Here is a 20873-nt window from a genome sequence, read left to right as displayed (position 1 = left end):
AAATTTTGGGACTAATTATTTGCTGCAATAGGTCTATTTAGCCCTTTCTTTGGGTCTCAAGCAGACAATGATTTATAGAGACCTATACAACCAGCAGTACTGTAGCCCTTGAGGGCTGGAGTTGGCCACCCCTAGTTTAATAGATATAATGTGGCCTACTTTATAGTGACTCAATAAAAGTATTGTACTTGCTAAGTGTTCTTGCTATCCAATATCATTTTTGTGTCATGTAAAGTCATCTTTAAAATGCTGCAGTGCTGTCCCTGCTCAGGTTCTCTGACACCTCTCTGCAGCAGAAGGCCTTGCTGTTATTCCTGGGTCCAGACACTTGAGCTGTCAATCAGAGCCCGGCATCTTTTGCACTTTTGCTTTGAGTGGCAGCGCTCATCCAGACTGGGGGAAGATGTGTCTTTGAAGCAGCAGTGAGTTATTCAAGCGCTATTATTTTTAAATCTCACACCAAAAGCATCTGCCCTGAAATTGGCTTCTCTGAGTCATTATGAAAGAAATTGGGATTCCTACAACAGTCAGAAGAAATACAATGTGAAATGCTGCCAATTCTTTAACTGGCTATAGACTCTACTCACATCCAAAGCAAAATTAAAGAGGTTGAGCACTGACCGAGGAGCTACTCAGACTAAGTGATCATATAAATGCTTTTGCAAATTTCCTTTTTTTTCCTTTCACGATGTGTGTCTAGAATTCCCATTTGCAGTTTATTACTGGACAGTCATTACAGCATTTATTATTCATGTTTAATTAATTTTTTAAGGCATGTTTAATGTAATGATTTTAATAAATTACCCTTTCAGACGCTTAATTGAAGTGCCAACTAATTATTAACTAGCTTCTGAAATTATTTTCTTTCTCCTTTGATTTAATACCCCTGGTGTGTGTACGAGTCAATATATATATATATATATATATATATATATATATATATATATATTATTTATTTATTTTAAATGACTTGTGTGCCTGGAATGTATATTGTATTATAAAAATGAATTATTCCAAATGTTTTTCTCCCTAATCCATATTAAAACATGCCCTTGACATAAATGTGTCTTTACCGCCCCTTATTTTTAATGTTGACCATATAAGTTTCTCATTCGGATGGCCTTTGACCTGTATAATGGGGCACATCTGCATATCATTAACCGCAGCCATCTTCAGACATTACAAGGGCTGCTCTCCTGAGTGTCAGTTTTTCCCCAAGCTGCATAAATAGTCAAGTATGGTAGGTCACCTTTGCAATTATTTCCCTCCAAAAAGAAATTAGAAATTATGTCCAACTTTATTAGCAGAAGATGTGAAGACCACTCGTAAATCTCTGTTTGTTCATCTAGCTCTGTGTGTGTGTGTGTTTGGACATGAGATTAAACTTCAGAAAGAAATAGGTATAAGAGACCAGCTTCCCTTTCCAAACACCAGATTACAAATTACAAATGAACTGTTAATAAAAAGGAAAAGGGGAAAAAAAAAGGGAAAAGGTCCTAAACCAAATGTGAAAATAGAAACCCTTAATTAGTATTCCTGATTGGTGAGGTATAAACAGACAATCCAGTTCCCCATGAGCTGGAATGGGGCCCAAAGTCAAGTCCTTTAAATAAACTGTGGCTTTGCACTGTATTAGCAGACATCTCCTCTGACAGCTTGTCTAAAAGGAACAGCTTTAGAGAGATGAACTGCAGTTCATTAGGTGAAATAGTGCTGAAACCTGGAGAGTTTAAGCTGTAAATCTGGATCAGGGAGGAATATCTGCACCGTGGTCAGCACTCGTTAAACACATCCGGCATGTGGTAGAGGAGACGTCATGCAAGCCTTTCGCCTTAGCCCAAAACAGCAAGCACAGCTCAGTCATGTGTGTTTGTGAGTGTGCGTCAGCTGTCTGCTCCTACCTCTGGAACAAGTTTCTTTTCATGTTCGTCTTTGTTCATTCAATTGTCAGTTGCCACAAAGACATCCCATTGTTGCACTTTCTCAACCAGAAAGTTTTTTTCACCATTTGTTTAAATGTCAGTCCATGACTAATTCCTTTATCGTACAGCACTACATAATTAGATCCCCCATCATGTCAAATGAGGCCACACCAAGCAGTTTCTCTCCATCAAACAACGTTCCTTCCAACAGGCAACACCATCCCATATTTTGGAAGAATGTTCCCAGCAGCTCTGTCCCGGTTCCCAATAAAAAAGGCAAACACAATGTTAGGGTATATTGTCAAAAGTGTAGAATTGAGAACAAGGGCAGTGATGTTCAGACTGTACAATGCACTAGTTAGAGCTCATCTGGATACTGTGTGCAGGTCTGGGCTCCACACTTCAAGAAAGATATCGCTGCTCTAGAGGCAGTTCAGAGGAGAGCAACCAGACTTATTCCAGGTCTGAAGGGAATGTCCTACTGAGAGACTGATGAACTGAACCTTTTCACCCTGGAACAGAGGAGACTACGTGGGGACTTGATCCAAGTCTTCAAAATCATGAAAGATATCGACCACATCAAACCAGAGGAGCTTTTCCAGATCAGCAGGGACACACGCACCCGGGGACACAAATGGAAATTGGGCTTCAAGGCATTCAAGACAGAAAACAGGAGACACTTCTTCACACAGAGAGGCGTCACAATCTGGAACAAACTCCCCAGTGATGTGGTTGAAGCTGAAAATTTGGGAACATTTAAAAATAGACTGGATAGGATCCTTGGATCACTTAGTTATTAATGGACACCAAACGAGCACGATGGGTCGAATGGCCTCCTCTCATTTGTAAACTTTCTTATGTTCTTATCTGCTGTCCCTTAAATGTAATCCCTTCTGTGAAATGAATGGCTTCTTTTCAGAAGTCAACACCATGCCTGTCACCTCTCTAATACTTACCATACATGCCTTACTCTAGCCCCCTCATGGAAATGCTGTCTAGGTGAAGTCATGGGTTTGTCTTATCCCCACAATTTCACATAGATGGTTCATCCTAAATGTGTCCGGTTGATGCCATCAATGATCGTTATACACTCATGCTGTCTATTCACCACGCCCTGGTGACCAATGCTCAGGGTTCAAGACCAACTCTTAGGAAGCATCTTGGTTCTTCCTGGCTGTACCATTCACCCTGCTTTAGGTTTTTTAAGGCCAGATCAGAGCTGAGCTTGCTTTCCTCGGTTTCAGGTTCCCGCCAGCACCTACAGGCCTCCCAAAGAGAAGCAGCTCCTGGACGAGGTGAAACTGAAGAACCGGCAGAAGGCTGAGGTGAGTGCAGTGTGTGGGAGGTGGGAGTGATGGTTTGTCATGGATTTTTAACTGTGTGCATTTTTGGTCTTTATTTATTCAGGGGTTGGGTATTGTTTGTTTACCCCAGTCAGACTACCAGGATTTCAAGTCTCCCACTTAACTGAATCTCTAGTGTTTGTCATAGACCCCTGCTGGTGCTTCATGCAGCTGAAACGTAACCTTTCCTGAATCCGATTGAGCCCTTTTTAAAAATCAGTCTCATCTGCATGGAAAACGAGGCAGTGCATTGGGCGACCCAATCAGTGTCTGAATAGAAGCGTGTCTCGCGGTCCCTTTCTGTGGCGGAGGCTGCTGCTGCTCCTACACTGTGGTGGCATGTTTACACCGGCAAATTAGTCACTCGGGCTGCCAGTAAATAACCTCACAGCAGGAGGGAGAGGGAAATAAAAGACACCAAGATGATCGCTTACAGTGAAAAATGTATTTGATCCCCTGCTGATTTTGTACGTTTGCCCACTGACAAAGAAATGATCAGTCTATAATTTTAATGGTAGGTGTATTTTAACAGTGAGAGACAGAATAACAACAAAAAAATCCAGAAAAATGCATTTCAAAAAAGTTATCAATTGATTTGCATGTTAATGAGGTAAATAAGTATTTGACTCCTTCAACTTAGTACTTGGTGGCACAACCCTTGTTGGCAATCACAGAGGTCAGACGTTTCTTGTAGTTGGCCACCAGGTTTGCACACATCTCAGGAGGGATTTTGTCCCACTCCTCTTTGCAGATCCTCTCCAAGTCATTAAGGTTTCGAGGCTGACGTTTGGCAACTCGAACCTTCAGCTCCCTCCACAGATTGTCTATGGGATTAAGGTCTGGAGACTGGCTAGGCCACTCCAGGACCTTAATGTGCTTCTTCTTGAGCCACTCCTTTGTTGCCTTGGCTGTGTGTTTTGGGTCATTGTCATGCTGGAAAACCCATCCACGACCCATTTTCAATGCCCTGGCTGAGGGAAGGAGGTTCTCACCCAAGATTTGACAGTACATGGCCCCGTCCATCGTCCCTTTGATGCGGTGCAGTTGTCCTGTCCCCTTAGCAGAAAAACACCCCCAAAGCATAATGTTTCCACCTCCATGTTTGACGGTGGGGATGGTGTTCTTGGGGTCATTCCTCTTCCTCCAAACACGGCGAGTTGAGTTGATGCCAAAGAGCTCGATTTTGGTCTCATCTGACCACAACACTTTCACCCAGTTCTCCTCTGAATCATTCAGATGTTCATTGGCAAACTTCAGACGGGCCTGTACTGTGCTTTCTTGAGCAGGGGGACCTTGCGGGCGCTGCAGGATTTCAGTCCTTCACGGCGTAGTGTGTTACCAATTGTTTTCTTGGTGACTATGGTCCCAGCTGCCTTGAGATCATTAACAAGATCCTCCCGTGTAGTTCCGTTCTCATGATCATTGAAACTCCACGAGGTGAGATCTTGCATGGAGCCCCAGACCGAGGGAGACTGACAGTTATTTTGTGTTTCTTCCATTTGCGAATAATTGCACCAACTGTTGTCACCTTCTCACCAAGCTGCTTGGCGATGGTCTTGTAGCCCATTCCAGCCTTGTGTGGGTCTACAATCTTGTCCCTGACATCCTTGGACAGCTCTTTGGTCTTGGCCATGGTGGAGAGTTTGGAATCTGATTGATTGATTGCTTCTGTGGACAGGTGTCTTTTATACAGGTAACGAGCTGAGATTAGGAGCACTCCCTTTAAGAGAGTGCTCCTAATCTCAGCTCGTTACCTGTATAAAAGACACCTGGGAGCCAGAAATCTTGCTGATTGATAAGGGATCAAATACTTATTTTCCTCATTAACATGCAAATCAATTTATAACTTTTTTGAAATGCGTTTTTCTGGATTTGTTTGCTGTTATTCTGTCTCTCACTGTTAAAATACACCTACCATTAAAATTATAGACTGATCATTTCTTTGTCAGTGGGAAAACATACAAAATCAGCAGGGGATCAAATACTTTTTTCCCTCACTGTATCTGAGATGTGTGAGAATGCACAAACATATCTCTGGTGTCAGCTCCTTTTGTCTTGCTCTTTATAACAAACTTTTAAATTTGTGTAAATATTGCCGGGGTTATGGTTGCTTCTGAGTGTGTGGGCGCTGTGTAAAGGTCTGTTGAAGTAACTAGAGGAGTTCAACGCACCAGATAAAAATGTAAAAGATGTTCTTTTTTCTTTTATTTTGGGCTAGGGATTTTTCCTTGGATTTGAGGATGTTCACTATTGAAAGAAATCATACAGTTTTTGCTTAAGCAGCGGTAGTGACACAGTCGAGAAACAAAGTAGGATCAGTAACATATTGCACAAAAATGATGATGAAATAAGTATTTTTTTAAAAACTCTCACTAGTTTAGGTGAAAAGTTCTCCTGCAGCACAGTTTGGTATTTAGAGAAGGAACAGATTAAGTTTTAGCATATACATTTCAATAAAGCACAAATCCGAATGTTTTGATTTGAACGTAAAATCCCAGTTACTGTGCTGTATTTTATAGGCTTGTTGTGTCTTGTTGGCAAATTGCATAATCATGCAGGTGTAAAGTTCCTCTTCTGTGATTCCGAAGCCCTGTTTACAGTAATGAGCTGTGAACTCTGAATGTCAAAGCGGCTCTGGGCCTGAATGGTGTTGTAGTGTAAACACACCTCGGGGAACTTCATTCATGTTGCTGAACTTTAAGTACCATTCTATGAAAGTGTACATTGACTCACACTGCTCTTTTACCGGGCCTTTGAAAGACCAGGGGACAGGCAATAAGGAAGAGGGAAGTAAAAACATTCATGTCTCGCTATGGAAACCCCCCAGCATTGTCAATGGTGATGGGGAAACTGGATTTACAGCAACATGCACCATGCAACATGCAAGTGCATCAGAGTTGGTTGGAAATGTGCCTTTTTGTTTGTAGTGTTTATAATGTCTCTGTTGAAATACCCTGCCTATCACAACATAATGATAGTGCTTTACAAAATGTTTAACCCCTGTCAGGCATGCACTTTATATTTTGTATATGTGTGTGTGTATTTATTTATTTTCCCAGACAGTTTTGTTAGAAGCAAACACTGGGCAGCTCAGATGTGCCAATCCAGAGAAATCAGGGCATACCAAGGTAAGATACAACTTATTATTGGTTTTCTTTTGTTCTTTTTAATTTTTTTTTCACTAAAGTAGGAACAATTTATGTTCCTGTTGAAAGGACACATTAGGAGGTGGATATAAGAAATAATGGATGCACTTACAGTTCAGACCAGTTGTGTTTTTATTGCTATAATGTATTATTGCATCGACGCCCCTGCTTTAGAGACATCTGTCAAAATGATGTTTCATTGACGTGTGCCAAATCTCCCTTAACAAACCAGTAGCACACGACAGCTATGATGAATCTGAAACAGTGGATTAGTATCGGACTGTAGCGCTCTACTCTGGCAGCGATACTGTCCCTCACGTACAGGAAAACTACAAAGCTGCATTCTGTAAATGGCACCACCATTAAAACCATCCAAAGCAATTAAATATCAGTAAGATTGATGCCATAACCACAGTATTTACCATCCTGAACTGCCCGAATTGCACTATTAGCAGAATTGGCTTCTCTTTTCAAAAACACTTAATGTAGAAACAGCTCTAGAATATTGTTTTTATTGAGGCACATGATTTATTTTAATGAATAATAATATGAAGGGAACTTTAAGTTTCCATTATTTTAACAAAAAATATGTTCGGTTTTTTTGCTGGGGTTTGTTTTGGATTTATTCAGCTGCAAAGAGTTGTCTTTTTCGCTCCGTACATATTTTACGGTGCCACGCGTTTTCTGCCTAATTAAAACTCCAACCAATTAATCGTGCTTCTGTTTACCGTTTAATTTCTTCTGTGACTTCTCTGTGCCCGTTACGACTTTTCACAGCTGAGACTCATCCGATGATTGTGGTGTCTTACAGCAAGTGGTCTCTCAGATCATTGAAGAGAGAGAGGCGATGCTGAAATTTGATGCAAAGTACTCCTCCGGGATTCCAGCAACGTCCACGGTAAGCCATGAAAGACTATAATAACAAGAAATATCACAAGAAATAAGAAGAAGAAACAATATCAAGCAGAAGAACGATCATCTTAGGATTGTATGCACTGTGCAGCTTCATCACACCCTTCTTTGAGCTTCTGTAGCACTTTCTCACCCTGGGTTACCATGATTCTGATACATTTTGCCCATATTATGTTTATTAACAGCGTCCTGTTAAAAAAACACACAGTAATCAATTCTCCAGATAAAGACATTACATTTCATTACACCGTGCCCAGCCTGGCCATCTATCTCTCCCTCTCCCTCAGAGCTGTTTCTGGGACGCCGCTATCGCCCTCGTAACCCCGCTCTGGGCTCCTCTCCCCCCCCGCCTCTCCCCCTGTGCTGAAGTGCCCTCCCGTCTCATCCCGTCTCACTCGGGACAGTCCTAATCAGGTGCCTGAGCAGATTTCGCTGCTCGAAGGCCTTCGCGTCTTGCACAGCCGTCTCCCGCGAGAACTGACACTGTAACTGCTTTGCGTCTTGGTGTTAGATTATTTGAGAGAGAGGAATCGTAAAAAAGGAAAAGATGTGTTCGGGTGTCTGAGAGGATGAGAGTGCAGAAATGCCCTTTCCCAAGGATGAGGTCTGCTGTGGTCGGAGCGATTTGTGCACTAACCTGTGAAGTCGTTGCGCAGCTTATGAAAGGTCGAGTTTTTAACCTGCCATGTCAAATGGACTGTGACACGAGGTATTCCTCTTGTTTTATGTCTCCAGGCCCCACTCTCAAGATTAACCTTCACAATATTTGTCAATTTTAAACTCTGTAGAAGGCTGTGAAGGACTCTGGGAGCATTGCTTCACTGTTTTCATTGCGCTTCGCTCAGAAGTAAGAAAACACCAGCTGTCTGCTGTCCTTGAAGGTTTATTATTGAAGTCTATTTTGATTTGTCTATCTTTGTCTGTAAACTGGACTGACCACTAAAGTGAGAGTTGATTTGGGACAGTTTTCAGTACAGAGGGGTCATATAAGAGAGATTTGCAATAAGCAGCCAGGTGTGATGCCAAACAGTGATACAACACTAAGCACAAAATGGTGTGGTCACAAAAACACCCGTACATAGTAAATTGGCCTCAGACAGAGCTTGAAGCGGATTGTACGTGCATTCTGTTCCAAAACTGGATTATTCCCCTTCTGGGGCGAGGTGCTCCTTCATTTGGCAGCTGTCAATCTCGGTGATCCTCCCTGATTGCCCTTTACTGTTGTCTCTGTCAGATCCATCTCTTTGCCTCACTTTACCTCTTGTTGATGTGCTTGATAACCAAAGGCCCCGAGTCTCCTGCCAAAGTGATTCTCCTACTCTCTCTGCTGACTGTTTCAAGGGAACATTTATTAATTTGTTTGTTTGTTTATTAATGTTATGTCTCTTCAGAAACTCCCAAGTATTTTGTACTTTATTCCTTGGTTTAGATTTCCCACCACTCCCAAAAACTGACCTAAGAGCCTGGCAGATGCACATACAAGTCCTCTACAGATTACTGAGTGCTGCCCTTGCAATCAATTCTGTTTCTCTTTGATGACCTTTACCCAAGCTGCTGTCATGTCCTTATATCTGAGACAGAGACCCACACTGTTCCCATTGCACCCCACACAAGAAGAGCAGATCACTGGTCCCAGGGGGCTGTGAGGATGGTGTCAAAGTCTCAGGGGTCTTTGGGGGCTGCAGGGATTCTCAGACCGGAGGACTGACATTATTTTTAAATTCATCACATTTGTTTTCCTACAGCTGTAGTCCAACAGATCAGAGAGAGATTTCAGAGCTGACTCCTGAAACAAAACAACCCCAAACAGCCTTTCTTTGCCTCTCTGTAGATGCGAAATCTACAATAACGTTGATTGGGTTCTCGAGTGTGGCACCCTAATCTCAGCAGCCATCCCCCGAGATCGGCCTTTCTAATTAACTCGACTTTGAAATCATGAATTTGTGAAGAAGGTTTCTAGCTGAGTGTGAAGCGATGCATTCAATTAACACCAGCCGGGGGTCATCTGGGAGTTGAAGGAGGATTTGCACCTATTCCTCCTCTACTGTATTTTTCTAGCAATGTTTAGCATTCAGGAAGTGTGAGTGACGTTGGTCCCTGTGTGTTGGACAGACAGACCATGTGCCAATCAGGCTGAACAACACAACCATCCTGAGAGAGGGCGCCCTCTACAGCCGCAAAGTGGAGGAGGAGCTGCGCAGGTATGTCTTTGCTTATTAAATGTTTTCTTAGGCAGCAGATCACACATGCACTCGATCAAACTCCATTAAATCATTTCAATTATGCTCATATACATTTTCTGTGGGCTACGCATTTCTAGTCATTTATTGCAGAATTAAAACGAAATAGGATTGCATACTAATCTCAGGAATCAGCAAAGCAATTTGCACATGAATTGTCCCCATGCCTGTGGGAGAAGTAGGATTAAAGAAAATTCACAGAGAACGCATATCTTTTTCTTTTTTTTGCATGGCAAGGGTATAGGGGGGCTTCTTTCAGTGCAGTGTTTTCCAATTCTGGTCCAATGTTTTCAGATTTGTTCCAGCCTCACTTTCTGGGATGTAATTGAACTATTTGCTGAATTAGCTTTTGTTGTTTTGTGTATCTGTTCTTGAAACCCCAGTCCTTGCTTGATGCCAAGACAATGATCAGGCAAAATTCTGCTCAGTCTGTCCTTCAGAAATAAACTTTTGATGTGGACACTGCTTCGACTCATCTAAATAAGAGAAGTTTTGAAACTCAGCTCTTGCTGCAGGGTTAATCATATATTATTTTTTCTGGCAATGCTAAATTATCTTCTTAAGAGCTGGAATTAGTCTTAAAATAAAAGCTCTCATCAAGGATATAGTGCAGTAGAAGGAAAACCCAAAGGCATGCTGGGATGTGGTCAAGGACAGGTCTTGGAGTAACTGAGAGTGTGATCACTCTATTCACAGGGGCGTTCCCACCTGGGTGATAGGGGGTGGCATGAGCCCCTTCATCATTGGAGAGCCACTCTCATAGACCTAGCTCGAAGTAGGGTGGCACTTTCTCTCTCCCTCGCTGTGAGAGGGTGTGTGCCACGATGCTGAGATGTTTCCTCACTGTGACCAGGATGGAGCAGTTGACCGAGGGTGCCGGGGATTCGGGGCGCTTCCTGCGGTGGCAACAGGAGATGAGGGAGCGGGACCTGCAGCAGGAGCTGGCAGAGCTGGAGCGACGGCGTTTGGCGGGCAGGATCAGCCACGAGGAGGCCGTGCTGGCCCGACACAGGATCATGCAGCGCAACCAGGCCAGGGCTCACCTCAAGAAGCAGGAGGTAAGGGCCGCAGCTCCAGCCTCTCACACAGACACACTGTACAGAACTTCACCATCACTAGAAACACGCTACATACTGTGCTCCCTCTGCTTAATCTGTGAGCCTCAGGTCGCTGCAAAATTGAGTCCTTATCTTTAAGCATGGCATCATTAAAGCTCTGGAAATCCAACAGGCTGTATAATTGATAAGCATTTCAATTTTTGTGTGATTCAAAACTTGTTACTAGCTGTTTTTTTCTTCTCCTTTTTTAATTCAATTTGGTTTGCGTTCCCTCATAGAATCAAAAGAATCTAAACAATGTATCCTCTTCTGTGTTAATCCTACAGAATACAAAATCTGAATATCTACAATATTCTTCTGTCATCCCTTCAAACATCTATTGATGTTTAGATTATTGTGAATCCTTTTCCTCTGCAGAATAGAAAAAAAGGAATTCAAGGACAAATTGACAGTAAAATGTGTTCATAAAAAATTAATTGGAAATGTTTACTTGTGCTAAAAACTTCTAAAGTCTGTAAAATCTCAAACACCAAAGAGTTTATTTTGTCCATATATTACATTGTTCCCTCATATTACCTGTCCCATTAAGAATAAAAATAGTGTTTAAAGGCCTGTATTCTCATTTTTCCTCATCGCTTTAGTGTCTTCAGATGTGCCAATCATGGAAAATAACTGCAGATAGCTGAGAGCTCTAAGTGGAACTGCAGGGTGACAGAGCCAGGCTGATTTCAATGAGTAAAGGAGCACCTCTTTAAAATGAAATCTTCCTCCACCTGCACAGATAAGATACTCAGTGTTCCAGCAATCCCAGTGCTGCCAGTATGGGGCAGAGACACTCGCAGCTTCCACTTTGTTATTAAGTCCAGATTTTCTACTGTTCAGTTTCTTGTTCTCCTTTCAATTTCAAGACTAAATAAAGTTTCAGTATCATTTCTTACCAAAATCATAATCCAAGACCCCAACAGCACTCCCCGTTCACCCCCCTTGGACTTTTCCACATTTCATTGTGTTACAACATGAAATCAGAATGGATTTCATCAGGAGTTTTTGCCACTGATCAACACAGAACATATCCATAATGTCAAAGTGAAAAATATAATCTGCAAATTGTTCTAAATTAATTACAAATACAAAACAGAAAATAATTGAATGGCAACGTCATGCTGTGGGGATGCTTCTCTGTGTCAGGGCCTGGAAACCTTGTAAAGACAGAGGGCAAAATGGATGCAGCAAAGTACAGAGACATCCTGGAAGAAAACCTGCTGAAGTCTGCAAGAGACCTGGGACTTGGGAGAAGATTTCTCTTCCAGCAGGACAGTGACCCCAAACATACAGCCAAAGCCACACATGGGGGGTGAATACTTTTGAGAGCCAGTGTATACACTGCACTTGTCTTAACCTCAAGCAGATTTCTTTACAATATCCTAATCTGAATGTACGTAGCTTGATTTGAGATTTGAGACTCTGCGCTTAGCCCCATTAGAAGAGCATCGTAGGATTTGCACCACCAGTGTGGGTGCTGACTTGAAAAGTGTACAAACGTGAAGAGCATGAAACAGGGGGAAGCGACAGAACTTTGATTTGGAAAAAAGAAAGGCAGGAGGCCAGGGACGGGCACGGCGAACGGCTTTGTTTGGGCATGTCTGGCGGCCTGGCGGCTCCGATACTGACCCTCTCGGGCTGTGTTTACTCCCACAGACTGCCGAGCTGATGCGCCGCTATGCAGAACAACGCCTGGAGGAGGAGAAGGAGATGAGGGAGCTGGTGGAGCAGGTGGTGGAGGGACATAAGAACACCAAGGTGGCCAAGATGCGGTTGCAGGAGTACAAACAGCGCATAGGTAACAGCCACACTCCTCTGCTGCCCCATGCTTCCCCCGCTCACTGTACTCAATATCCATGTCTGTGCAGCTCAAGGCTGAACACCAGGGCAAGTGTTAAGGTGTCTTTTACAGTTACTGTTTTTTCCCTGCTTCAATTTCTTTCCAAGTCCCCTTTAAAGTCATTTATGTTGGGTGATATATATTTTGCTGTTGTTGTTGTTATGGTTGCTTCATTTCAAGCTATTTGCCAAGCTAATGAACTATGTAAGTAGAATCAAGATATATATATAGGACCCAAACTTTCATGACAGGAAATAACACCAAGGAAATTCCTCAGTGTTTAACCATTTTTAAGTTTTAATCCAGAGCTGTACAAGTTTTCAGGTTTTCATTCCACCAGAAATCTAAACGTCCCTAGTTCAACTCGCTGTTGACCCATTTCACAACCCTTTCACACCTGGCTCTTTCCCTACATTATTTTCAGGTTGTTGTGTCATAACTTCCTGGATAGCGGAGAAATGACAAAATCACCAGATTTGTAATCCCTGCGGCAACTTGAGTCATTGTTACGAAATCAAAAAGTATGATCATTATAGATTTTAGTAGGTATTGCAGTCACCTCAGGTTGGAGATTTGTGATGGCATTTATTTTTAAACGATCCCTTTTATACAAAAGACAAGTTACTATTCACCTTTCAAAGACATATGATATCGAAAATCACATGCTGTAACATACTTTACAGTGAATGTCCTATTGATACAAACTAGCATAGGTGAGTGGCATGAGTCTAGAGATGTCAATGTTGGAAGGCACTAGGGTCAAAGTGATCGCTGCAGATTGCTGATATTTTCCCTTGTTGTTGGAATGGAGTCTTTACTATTCCCCCAATGAACACAGCAACAGTTCTTCATGTCTATGAAAACTATAATTAATATCAAGGATTAAGTAATACTTTCACTTGGTTGTCTTAATAAGTTTTACATTTTAAAGTTTTAAAAGTTGCTTGTATGATAGAATTGATCTGGAAAAGTGTTATACATCGTACTAATACACTATAGCAACACATAAAGTCACATTTTTGGTTACTGTGTGTGTTTTCCTTTAATGGATAGTGACCATCTAGGACTGAAGTTGTGCCCCCCCTGCCTAAACCACAAGGCTAACTGTCAATCCCTAAGAAACCAATAGCAGGCACTGAAGAATTAAGAAGTGAGTTTGCTAGAATAGTATATAAACATCTCCCCTCTCCCTGGCTAGGTGCCTGCGAGTCAGTGGTGTACCTATTCAGGGCTGTACCAGTTCTCTGTCCACCAAAAGAGCTCGGCTACATACTTCTTATTTAGGCCTAGTATAATAAATGCAATCCTTACTCCTTTTCAGCTATTAGGCCATGTTAGAAACTCCTCAGTATCGATTGGTGCAGTAATAACAGATGAATGTCCTGCTGCACTTCCATTCAGATGTGAAAGTGCGATCAAGACGCACCATGAGCAATACTCAGACTGCAGGACTGTATAACAGTCAGTAACGAACTTGCAAACTGCAGCAGACCTCTGTGTATTCCTATTAGTGTGTATTAGCTCAGTGCCACCAGTTTGGCACCAGTGATAAAATCGGTTACCCGTCTGCATCTGTCATTTACAGGAGGTTATTTTCTAGGACAGGGTTCCTGATAGCCAGCTTGTTGTTCACTCTCCTTGCTGAGCTGCCCTGCTCTGACGCACGCACTGCTCTTATCTGAGCCGTCAGGGACAGAGCTCTCCCTCGCCGGAGCTGTGTCCAGAGTAGCATCAAATGAGGTGAAATGGGGATTATTTAACATAAGCACCAATAAGGCTTTTAAATAAAATATGTGGCTGTTTTCAGCACAGCAGGTAACGCGTCAGTCTCTATCCTGGAGATATCAAAGGACGCTCCACATCAAAGCCGTGATTTGCAGAGCTGTAATATATACTTCATGAGGTACAGTCTAAGCATTTACCATCTCGATTTTACAGATTTTATGGATTTTACGCAAATCATGAATTTAACTGCTTCCTGTGAGTTTGGTTATAATATCTTGCATCATTTATAAACTTTCCCTGTTTATTTAATGTTTTTCATAGTTTGGGGCAGAGAATCTTTGGTGTGAGTGTTGCAGTTGTTACTTATTGACCCTTATATCTGTACAAAGTTGTTTGATTCTATGATCCACAACAACTCTCTGACTTGAAAGTCTCATCTCTGCCACTGGATACAATCCCCATTTTCAAATAAAATTGCACATCAGAAATTGAGGCATACAAATATGCTGCTAAATGTCAAATATGACAATGTCTTTTGTGTTTAAGATTGGAGCATTCATAGTTTTAAGGAATAATAAGTAAAGTTTAACATTTCTTTTTAACTTATTTTACTATTGGATCTATAGCGTAGCCTTTTAAATTATTTTTTCATCCAGCGACTGATTAGATCCGTTCTGTGTCTGGATTGATACATAGATTGAAATGAAGAGTGTGAATTAATCACAGCTTTATATACACTATCAATCAAAAGTTTTAGAACGCCTCAATTTTTCAAATTTTTATTGAAATTTACACAGTTTAATATCTCAGTGTACTCTGAAATTAAAGCATAGCACAAATAAACAATTGGAGATAAAAATAAATCATGGAAGCATTTGGTTTAACAAAATTTAACCCGTTAAACTGACAAATCCCTCTGGTACCCTTAAAAGGGCACCAGGTCTGTGTACTTCTCTTTAATCCCATGTGCACTCTTCACTGTTGTGTTGTTTACCAAGTGTTTGGTATCTCATGAAAGCTGAGACTCAGCTTTCTAACGATGTGAAGCATTCTCTGATGTGAAAAATTGATGCTGTATGCATTCTGAAATGGGGGTGGGGGGATACTTGGTCTGAATAGGAATATAAAATCTCAGAAAATATTGACAATTGACGTATTCTGGAACCAGGCAGTCTACTGATCAAAACAAGACCATCCACGTTTTGGTTATGCTTCACCAATGCTCTCCTCCCACAGTGAAGAACAACATTGACAGTTTGACATCAAAATGTATTTCTTGTGTAACCAAAATGTAGAGCTGCCATTTAAAGCTATTTTCCTGAGCCACCACAGTTTGTAAGCATAGTGCAATACAGACTAAATGAATTCAACATTGTCGTCACTGAAAATGGGACTTGTCATGTCTCAGATGAGGGACAGTGAGTTTTTGCTGTTCCACTCTTCAGAACAAATATTTCTACTGATGTCAGTTACAACAGCTTGTTAGTGAAGCTGTCAAAACTGAACTATGTCCCAGCTTTCTCTGCTATCCAGTGGCAGTCTTTTCTGAAGGACAGTACACAGAATGTTAATGGACTATTTTATACCTCCCATAGACTAATATGGAACTGAGATTCCTATAAGGCATCTCTTTATTATTTGTAGTAATTGAAAGGTGTATCTGCATTTGGCTTTGATGGGGAAAAATATGTTTTTGCTTGACTGAATGCACAAACCCACAGGGATGGGAGACTGATTTCCAAAACTGTCAGCAGCCTCTGATGGCATATTTAGTAATCTGTTATTATCAGTATGGGAAGTGAATGGAGCCAGTCCCAGCCAGGCAGTGGGCAGACTGGCAGGCTCCCCCCTGTCGAGCACAGCCTCACAAAGCCTCACACAGCAGGCACAGGGGGCTGGCAAGCGTGCTGGCAAGCGTGCTCTGAAGCTGCAGTAATAATGACAGGCCTCATTTAGATTACAGCTACAGGGGGTTTAACAGCAGGGAGCTAAACACATCACAACCTGACATTTAGGCTTGATCTTCTTAAAGGGGGGAGTTTTAACATAGTCAGATTTTTAAAAAGGAAAACATGCAAAGTGGTAAGTGGAGTAACATCAGTGACACTTCAATAGGGACAGACTTTCTGTATTAATCATTAAAAGTGGGGCTTCAGAATGCCAATACATATAGAGACATAAGTAAGTGCTCACCTCTTACTAAACAAATGACACTGGAGATGAATCCACAGTTTGCCCACAGAGAAAATCTGACCCCTATTGACCCAGGTAATAGTGAGCCCAAAGCAGTTTGTTTTTCCTAAATTGTTTTTTATGGACCAATTAAGCAAGGAGGCTCGTTGAAAAATGGGAACTCTGGTCCCCGAAAGCTGAAGGGTTTTCAGTTGTTAATTCCAAATGATCTCTGAATCCAAACACCTGCTTCACTAAATGTATGAAATAATGTATAAAGTAATAATTGAACAGTGACCTACAGGCTTTGCATGTCTCAGGCACTCAAGCACATGGTAGGTGATCCCTAAAACCAATAAGGAACATTTAAAGGACTCCACACATCCTTGAAACTGCACAGGACGCTTTGGCGGTTTGATTGTGCTGCTTTGTGGCCAGGCAAGTGTGGTTTGTGAGGTAACGCGGGGCGGTCGTGTGTGTCTCAGTGCAGGAGGTGTCGGAGCAGAGTCATGAGATGCTGCGCCAGGCCCTGGAGGAGGCCCAGGCTGAGCTCAGCAGGAAGTTCGAGCTGATCCGCGAGATCCGCGCGCTCGAGGCCGTGCCACCTATCCGACACAAGTTTGTGGACCTGACCGAGGCAAGTGCACATCTTTCCGCCGGTGGGTCACCAGTGCTTCCTCACAGGGGCTGTGTAAATGAATGCAAACTACATTTAAGGATTATTTTTGTACTCTTTGGTGCATTAAACAACATACAACTACTCTACTTAAAAAAAAATTGGGAGTCCTAGACTGAATGTGTGGAAGCAGCACTTTGACTCATATAGTCTAGGTTAGTATACGTTTTTATTCGTAAATGCAGTCACTTTCATACAATGAAACATCTTACAATAACGTCAGATTAAGATCATTGGATCAAGGATTTATATTTCTGTTCCCTTAAACATCACCTGTTACTCACCGGCACTCCTATTTTCATTCCTGAGTCGACACCGTTGTGATTAATCTCAGAAGGTGGAGTCTGAATTATTGCAGAGAAAGATGGATCACATTTAAACAGATCAATCAAAGATAGCGTTTCAGCATGCTATGGATTCGGTCCAGACTTGGGTTAAATCTGGAAGTGTGTGTGTGTGTTTGCTCTGCAGACCGGGGGCTATGCTCTGCTGGGGGAGATGTCTTTGCTGGAGCTACGTGAGAGGCTGGCTCGGCTGAGGGAGGCAGAGCAGCAGGAGGAGGAGGAGAGGAGGGACAAGATCCTGGAGGAAAAACGCACCAAGGAGCAGCTACTGCTGGACCAACTGGACCACATCGCCCTGCACAGGGCTGCCCTGGCCCGGGCTGCCACCCTCAGGTCATAACCCAGAGAGACACGCTCTGACTGCATAATCACACCACGTGACGGGGCAGAAAGGCTGACCTCCAGACTGGAGTGTTGTCCCCTGGACCAGGTCTGGCTGGCTGATTGGCCAGCATGAGAATGAGGTTACATACTGGGTTTTCATTGGCTGGTGAATCAGCCAATTAGATCTCGCTCAGGAGACCACCCTCCAGACTGTAGTCAATTTGGATGGGGCACTCTATTGACTCTGTAACATTGACCCAATCTGTTCTTCATACAGGAATTGAAAGTTAGTTAAAGATCATAATATAGGGCCACCAAAACACTGTATGAAATCACTGTGTAGAATATGATACAGTACAGTATCTTCTGGCGACTTTCCTACAGTTTTGTATGGAGATCTGTGTAAGGGCATTAGTAACCTACACCTTTTTAAGTTAAAGGCATTATTGCTAAACAAATCATTTGTTGACCTCGGCATGGGACTAAGGCATTTTCAGGACAGATATATTTCTGCCACATAACCCCTCTGCACGTGTAAAAACATCAACAGGAAGGAGAAGAAGGCCAAGTCTCTGGCCCAGAAAGGCACTATAAAGGACGAGCGTGTGGTCGAGCTGCAGAGGAAGCTGGAGGAGAAGCGCCAGGAGAGACGGAGGCAGGAGGAGAGCCTGAAGATGAAGACGGGCAAGGGCACAGCACAGTCTCACCGACCCTGGAAAGACAGGAAGGTAAAGTGCACACCCGGCCTAGAGCACAGTACAATACCTGTTCCTAACACACAATCTACAACTTCAACCCGAACAAGAATACAAATTGACAGGGCTGATGACAGGCTAGAACAATTAGGAGTTCCTTGCATTTCAGTGAGGACTCGATTACACTTGTTGATAGGAACACACAGTACTGGCAAAGACCGGTAGGAAAGCATGTTTCATACACTGTACAATGCTTCCACCTAGTGCCTAAAAATAAGAACAATGACCACTGTTTTCCTTATTCATATTTAGCACTGTGCGTTGTTTCACTGCTTTATCACATTCCTGAGATCATTTTAGAGTGAAAAATATCTAATGCTAAGTTTCTTTCAGTTGTTTCTAGTTGTCTATGCAAGGAGACTGTATGGAGATGCCACACCCAATGTTAACTCCCCTAGTGCAGGGAGAGAGGCAGTGCAGGCAGAGGAAGGCAGTGAAAGTAGTTTCAGGGGGGGTGGTGTGAGCTGTGATGTCACACAGGCTCACCTTTGAAGAATTTCTGATTCATAGGCCAGTCATTACGAAATATAGGCCCAGCAGAACCTGATATAGCACTCAAACCACACAGTATCTTAATACTAATAAAGGTTTTGAATAGGTTGTATTCATATTGTTGTTTTGTTGCTTTTTTTCTATAATAAAATGTGATGATGCAGACAATGGGTCCTGCCAGTAACTGTTTTCCCCTGTTGCAAGGGTAGCAGTCCTTAGAGGAGGTGGACTGGACAGAGCTGGAGCGCAGTTTGGAGCGGCAGGTTCTGCTGACACAGCCCGGCCCGGTGTCCAGAGAGACGGAGCTCCGACTGGCCTCTTACCAGGCCCAGCGCATCGGGCCTCCACTGCCTGCCTCACTGGCTCGCTCAGTGGGTTCACATAATGCCCCCCCACACTCACACTAGCCCCAGGCCCTGGCCAGTACACACACACCAACTTCATGAGGTACTTTATTTATTTCAAAAACAAAGTAGTGCTTCTGAAGAATAAAATAAACATGAAACAAAACAGGTTGGGCTTTTGTTTTTTTACTACTGTTTATTTCTGTAACCACGTACATAAGAAATGGTGAAACTGTTGTTGTTTTGTTCTCATTATCTGTGTCAGTCAATGGTTATTGAATTTGAGACCCCTGGTATATAAAGTAACCCAGCAGGTGTACAATGTATTGTGAGCTTGCAGATCACCAACATAAATATGAGAACATCTTGACACACAGGGCTGGAAAGAAACCGACAACTAGACCAACATGGGTTAAGAAAGAAGATAAACTGGGCCTCCACATTCCCAGTAAGGATTGTATGCCTTTTCCTGTTCTTTGCCAATCCCAATGAAGTAATAAATCAGCATCTGCATATTTTGTTTCAGTTCGTTATTTCTATTTCTAAGCACATAGCATGACTTCAGCGCTTCTTATCGTGTGCAGGCCCTTTGATGTTGCTTAACTGTGAGTTTGTCCTTGTTGCTTCTTCGTAGCAAGTCAGCTTTATTCATTAACAGGCTTTCTCAGAAGCACCCTGCCACATCTGGTACGATAATAAGCAGACTTCTTATTTCTGAGACATACATATTCCTAATTAGTTTTGAAATCTTACAGACGTCTTCAGTAAAGAGAATATACCCAGAATAATAGAAACCTTTATACACTACGGACTGGACCAAATCCAAACTTTGACCTACAGACAAGTAACACAGTTTAATGTATGGTTTAAAGCCACTACACAAGTTATAAACCAAAACACAATAATGTACAGGATTGCAAATTGTGATTAGTGGGTAGGGCACAGTACTGATTTGAACTAGGGCTAAGTGTAGTGAGTGTAGAATAATATATATAAATGTATATATTTTTCATAAAGTGGGCTAAAGTGGAGTTGTTCATTTTTCCTGGATCGATAGAAACATTGGCTGCTGGTTTCAAAGCAAAACAAGTTTCTTCTCCACTGAGCTCTGACAGGGTTTATTACTTGGTTAAAGACAGATATCAGAAATTTTGTCTACTCTTTTACATTAAGCCAGCAACTGAGACAGACAAGTCGGTTTACATTATCAGGGGACAAAGCTGCTCTCTTTTTCTGGACATTGTGTCATTAAATTCATTAAAACAGAGGCAAAAAAGTTTTGTGTCAATTGCGTTATTGTGTCTTAATGCGTTAAACATTTCAAATTAATCGCAAAGATTAACCCGTTAATTCCCCCAGCCCTAGCTATGAATGTATAATCCCCAAAGCAATAATCTGCACTAGAATAGACTGCGGCCTTCGTCTTGTAAAAACTACAATTCCCAAGTGCATGGGCATGATTACGTCATGTTTAGTGACGCATTTCCGGTATTTTTCTCTCAACCAATCATAATCCTCGCCCAGTCTGAATGCAGCGG

At 42.3% G+C, this 20873-nt stretch overlaps 1 protein-coding gene across 2 annotated transcripts in view; it reads left to right on the top strand.

The window, feature by feature from the left end:
* cfap99 (cilia and flagella associated protein 99) overlaps positions 1 to 19850 on the top strand; it is a 43578-nt gene extending 23728 nt beyond the window's left edge. For both annotated transcript variants that reach the window (XM_066718304.1, XM_066718305.1), the window contains 10 exons: positions 3167 to 3247; positions 6325 to 6393; positions 7223 to 7309; positions 9436 to 9524; positions 10417 to 10621; positions 12320 to 12461; positions 16886 to 17037; positions 17548 to 17753; positions 18295 to 18472; positions 19201 to 19850. In XM_066718304.1, the coding sequence (XP_066574401.1) occupies positions 3167 to 3247; positions 6325 to 6393; positions 7223 to 7309; positions 9436 to 9524; positions 10417 to 10621; positions 12320 to 12461; positions 16886 to 17037; positions 17548 to 17753; positions 18295 to 18472; positions 19201 to 19398 (1407 nt within the window). In that variant the 3' untranslated portion in view covers positions 19399 to 19850. The remainder of the gene's footprint in view (positions 1 to 3166; positions 3248 to 6324; positions 6394 to 7222; positions 7310 to 9435; positions 9525 to 10416; positions 10622 to 12319; positions 12462 to 16885; positions 17038 to 17547; positions 17754 to 18294; positions 18473 to 19200) is intronic.
* The last annotated feature ends 1023 nt before the right edge of the window (positions 19851 to 20873 follow it).

Source organism: Amia ocellicauda, chromosome 12 (genome assembly GCF_036373705.1).
Source record: "Amia ocellicauda isolate fAmiCal2 chromosome 12, fAmiCal2.hap1, whole genome shotgun sequence".
Lineage (NCBI taxonomy): Eukaryota > Metazoa > Chordata > Actinopteri > Amiiformes > Amiidae > Amia > Amia ocellicauda.
Note: the sequence above shows the minus strand (reverse complement) of the source record. Positions and strands in the feature narration are given on the sequence as shown.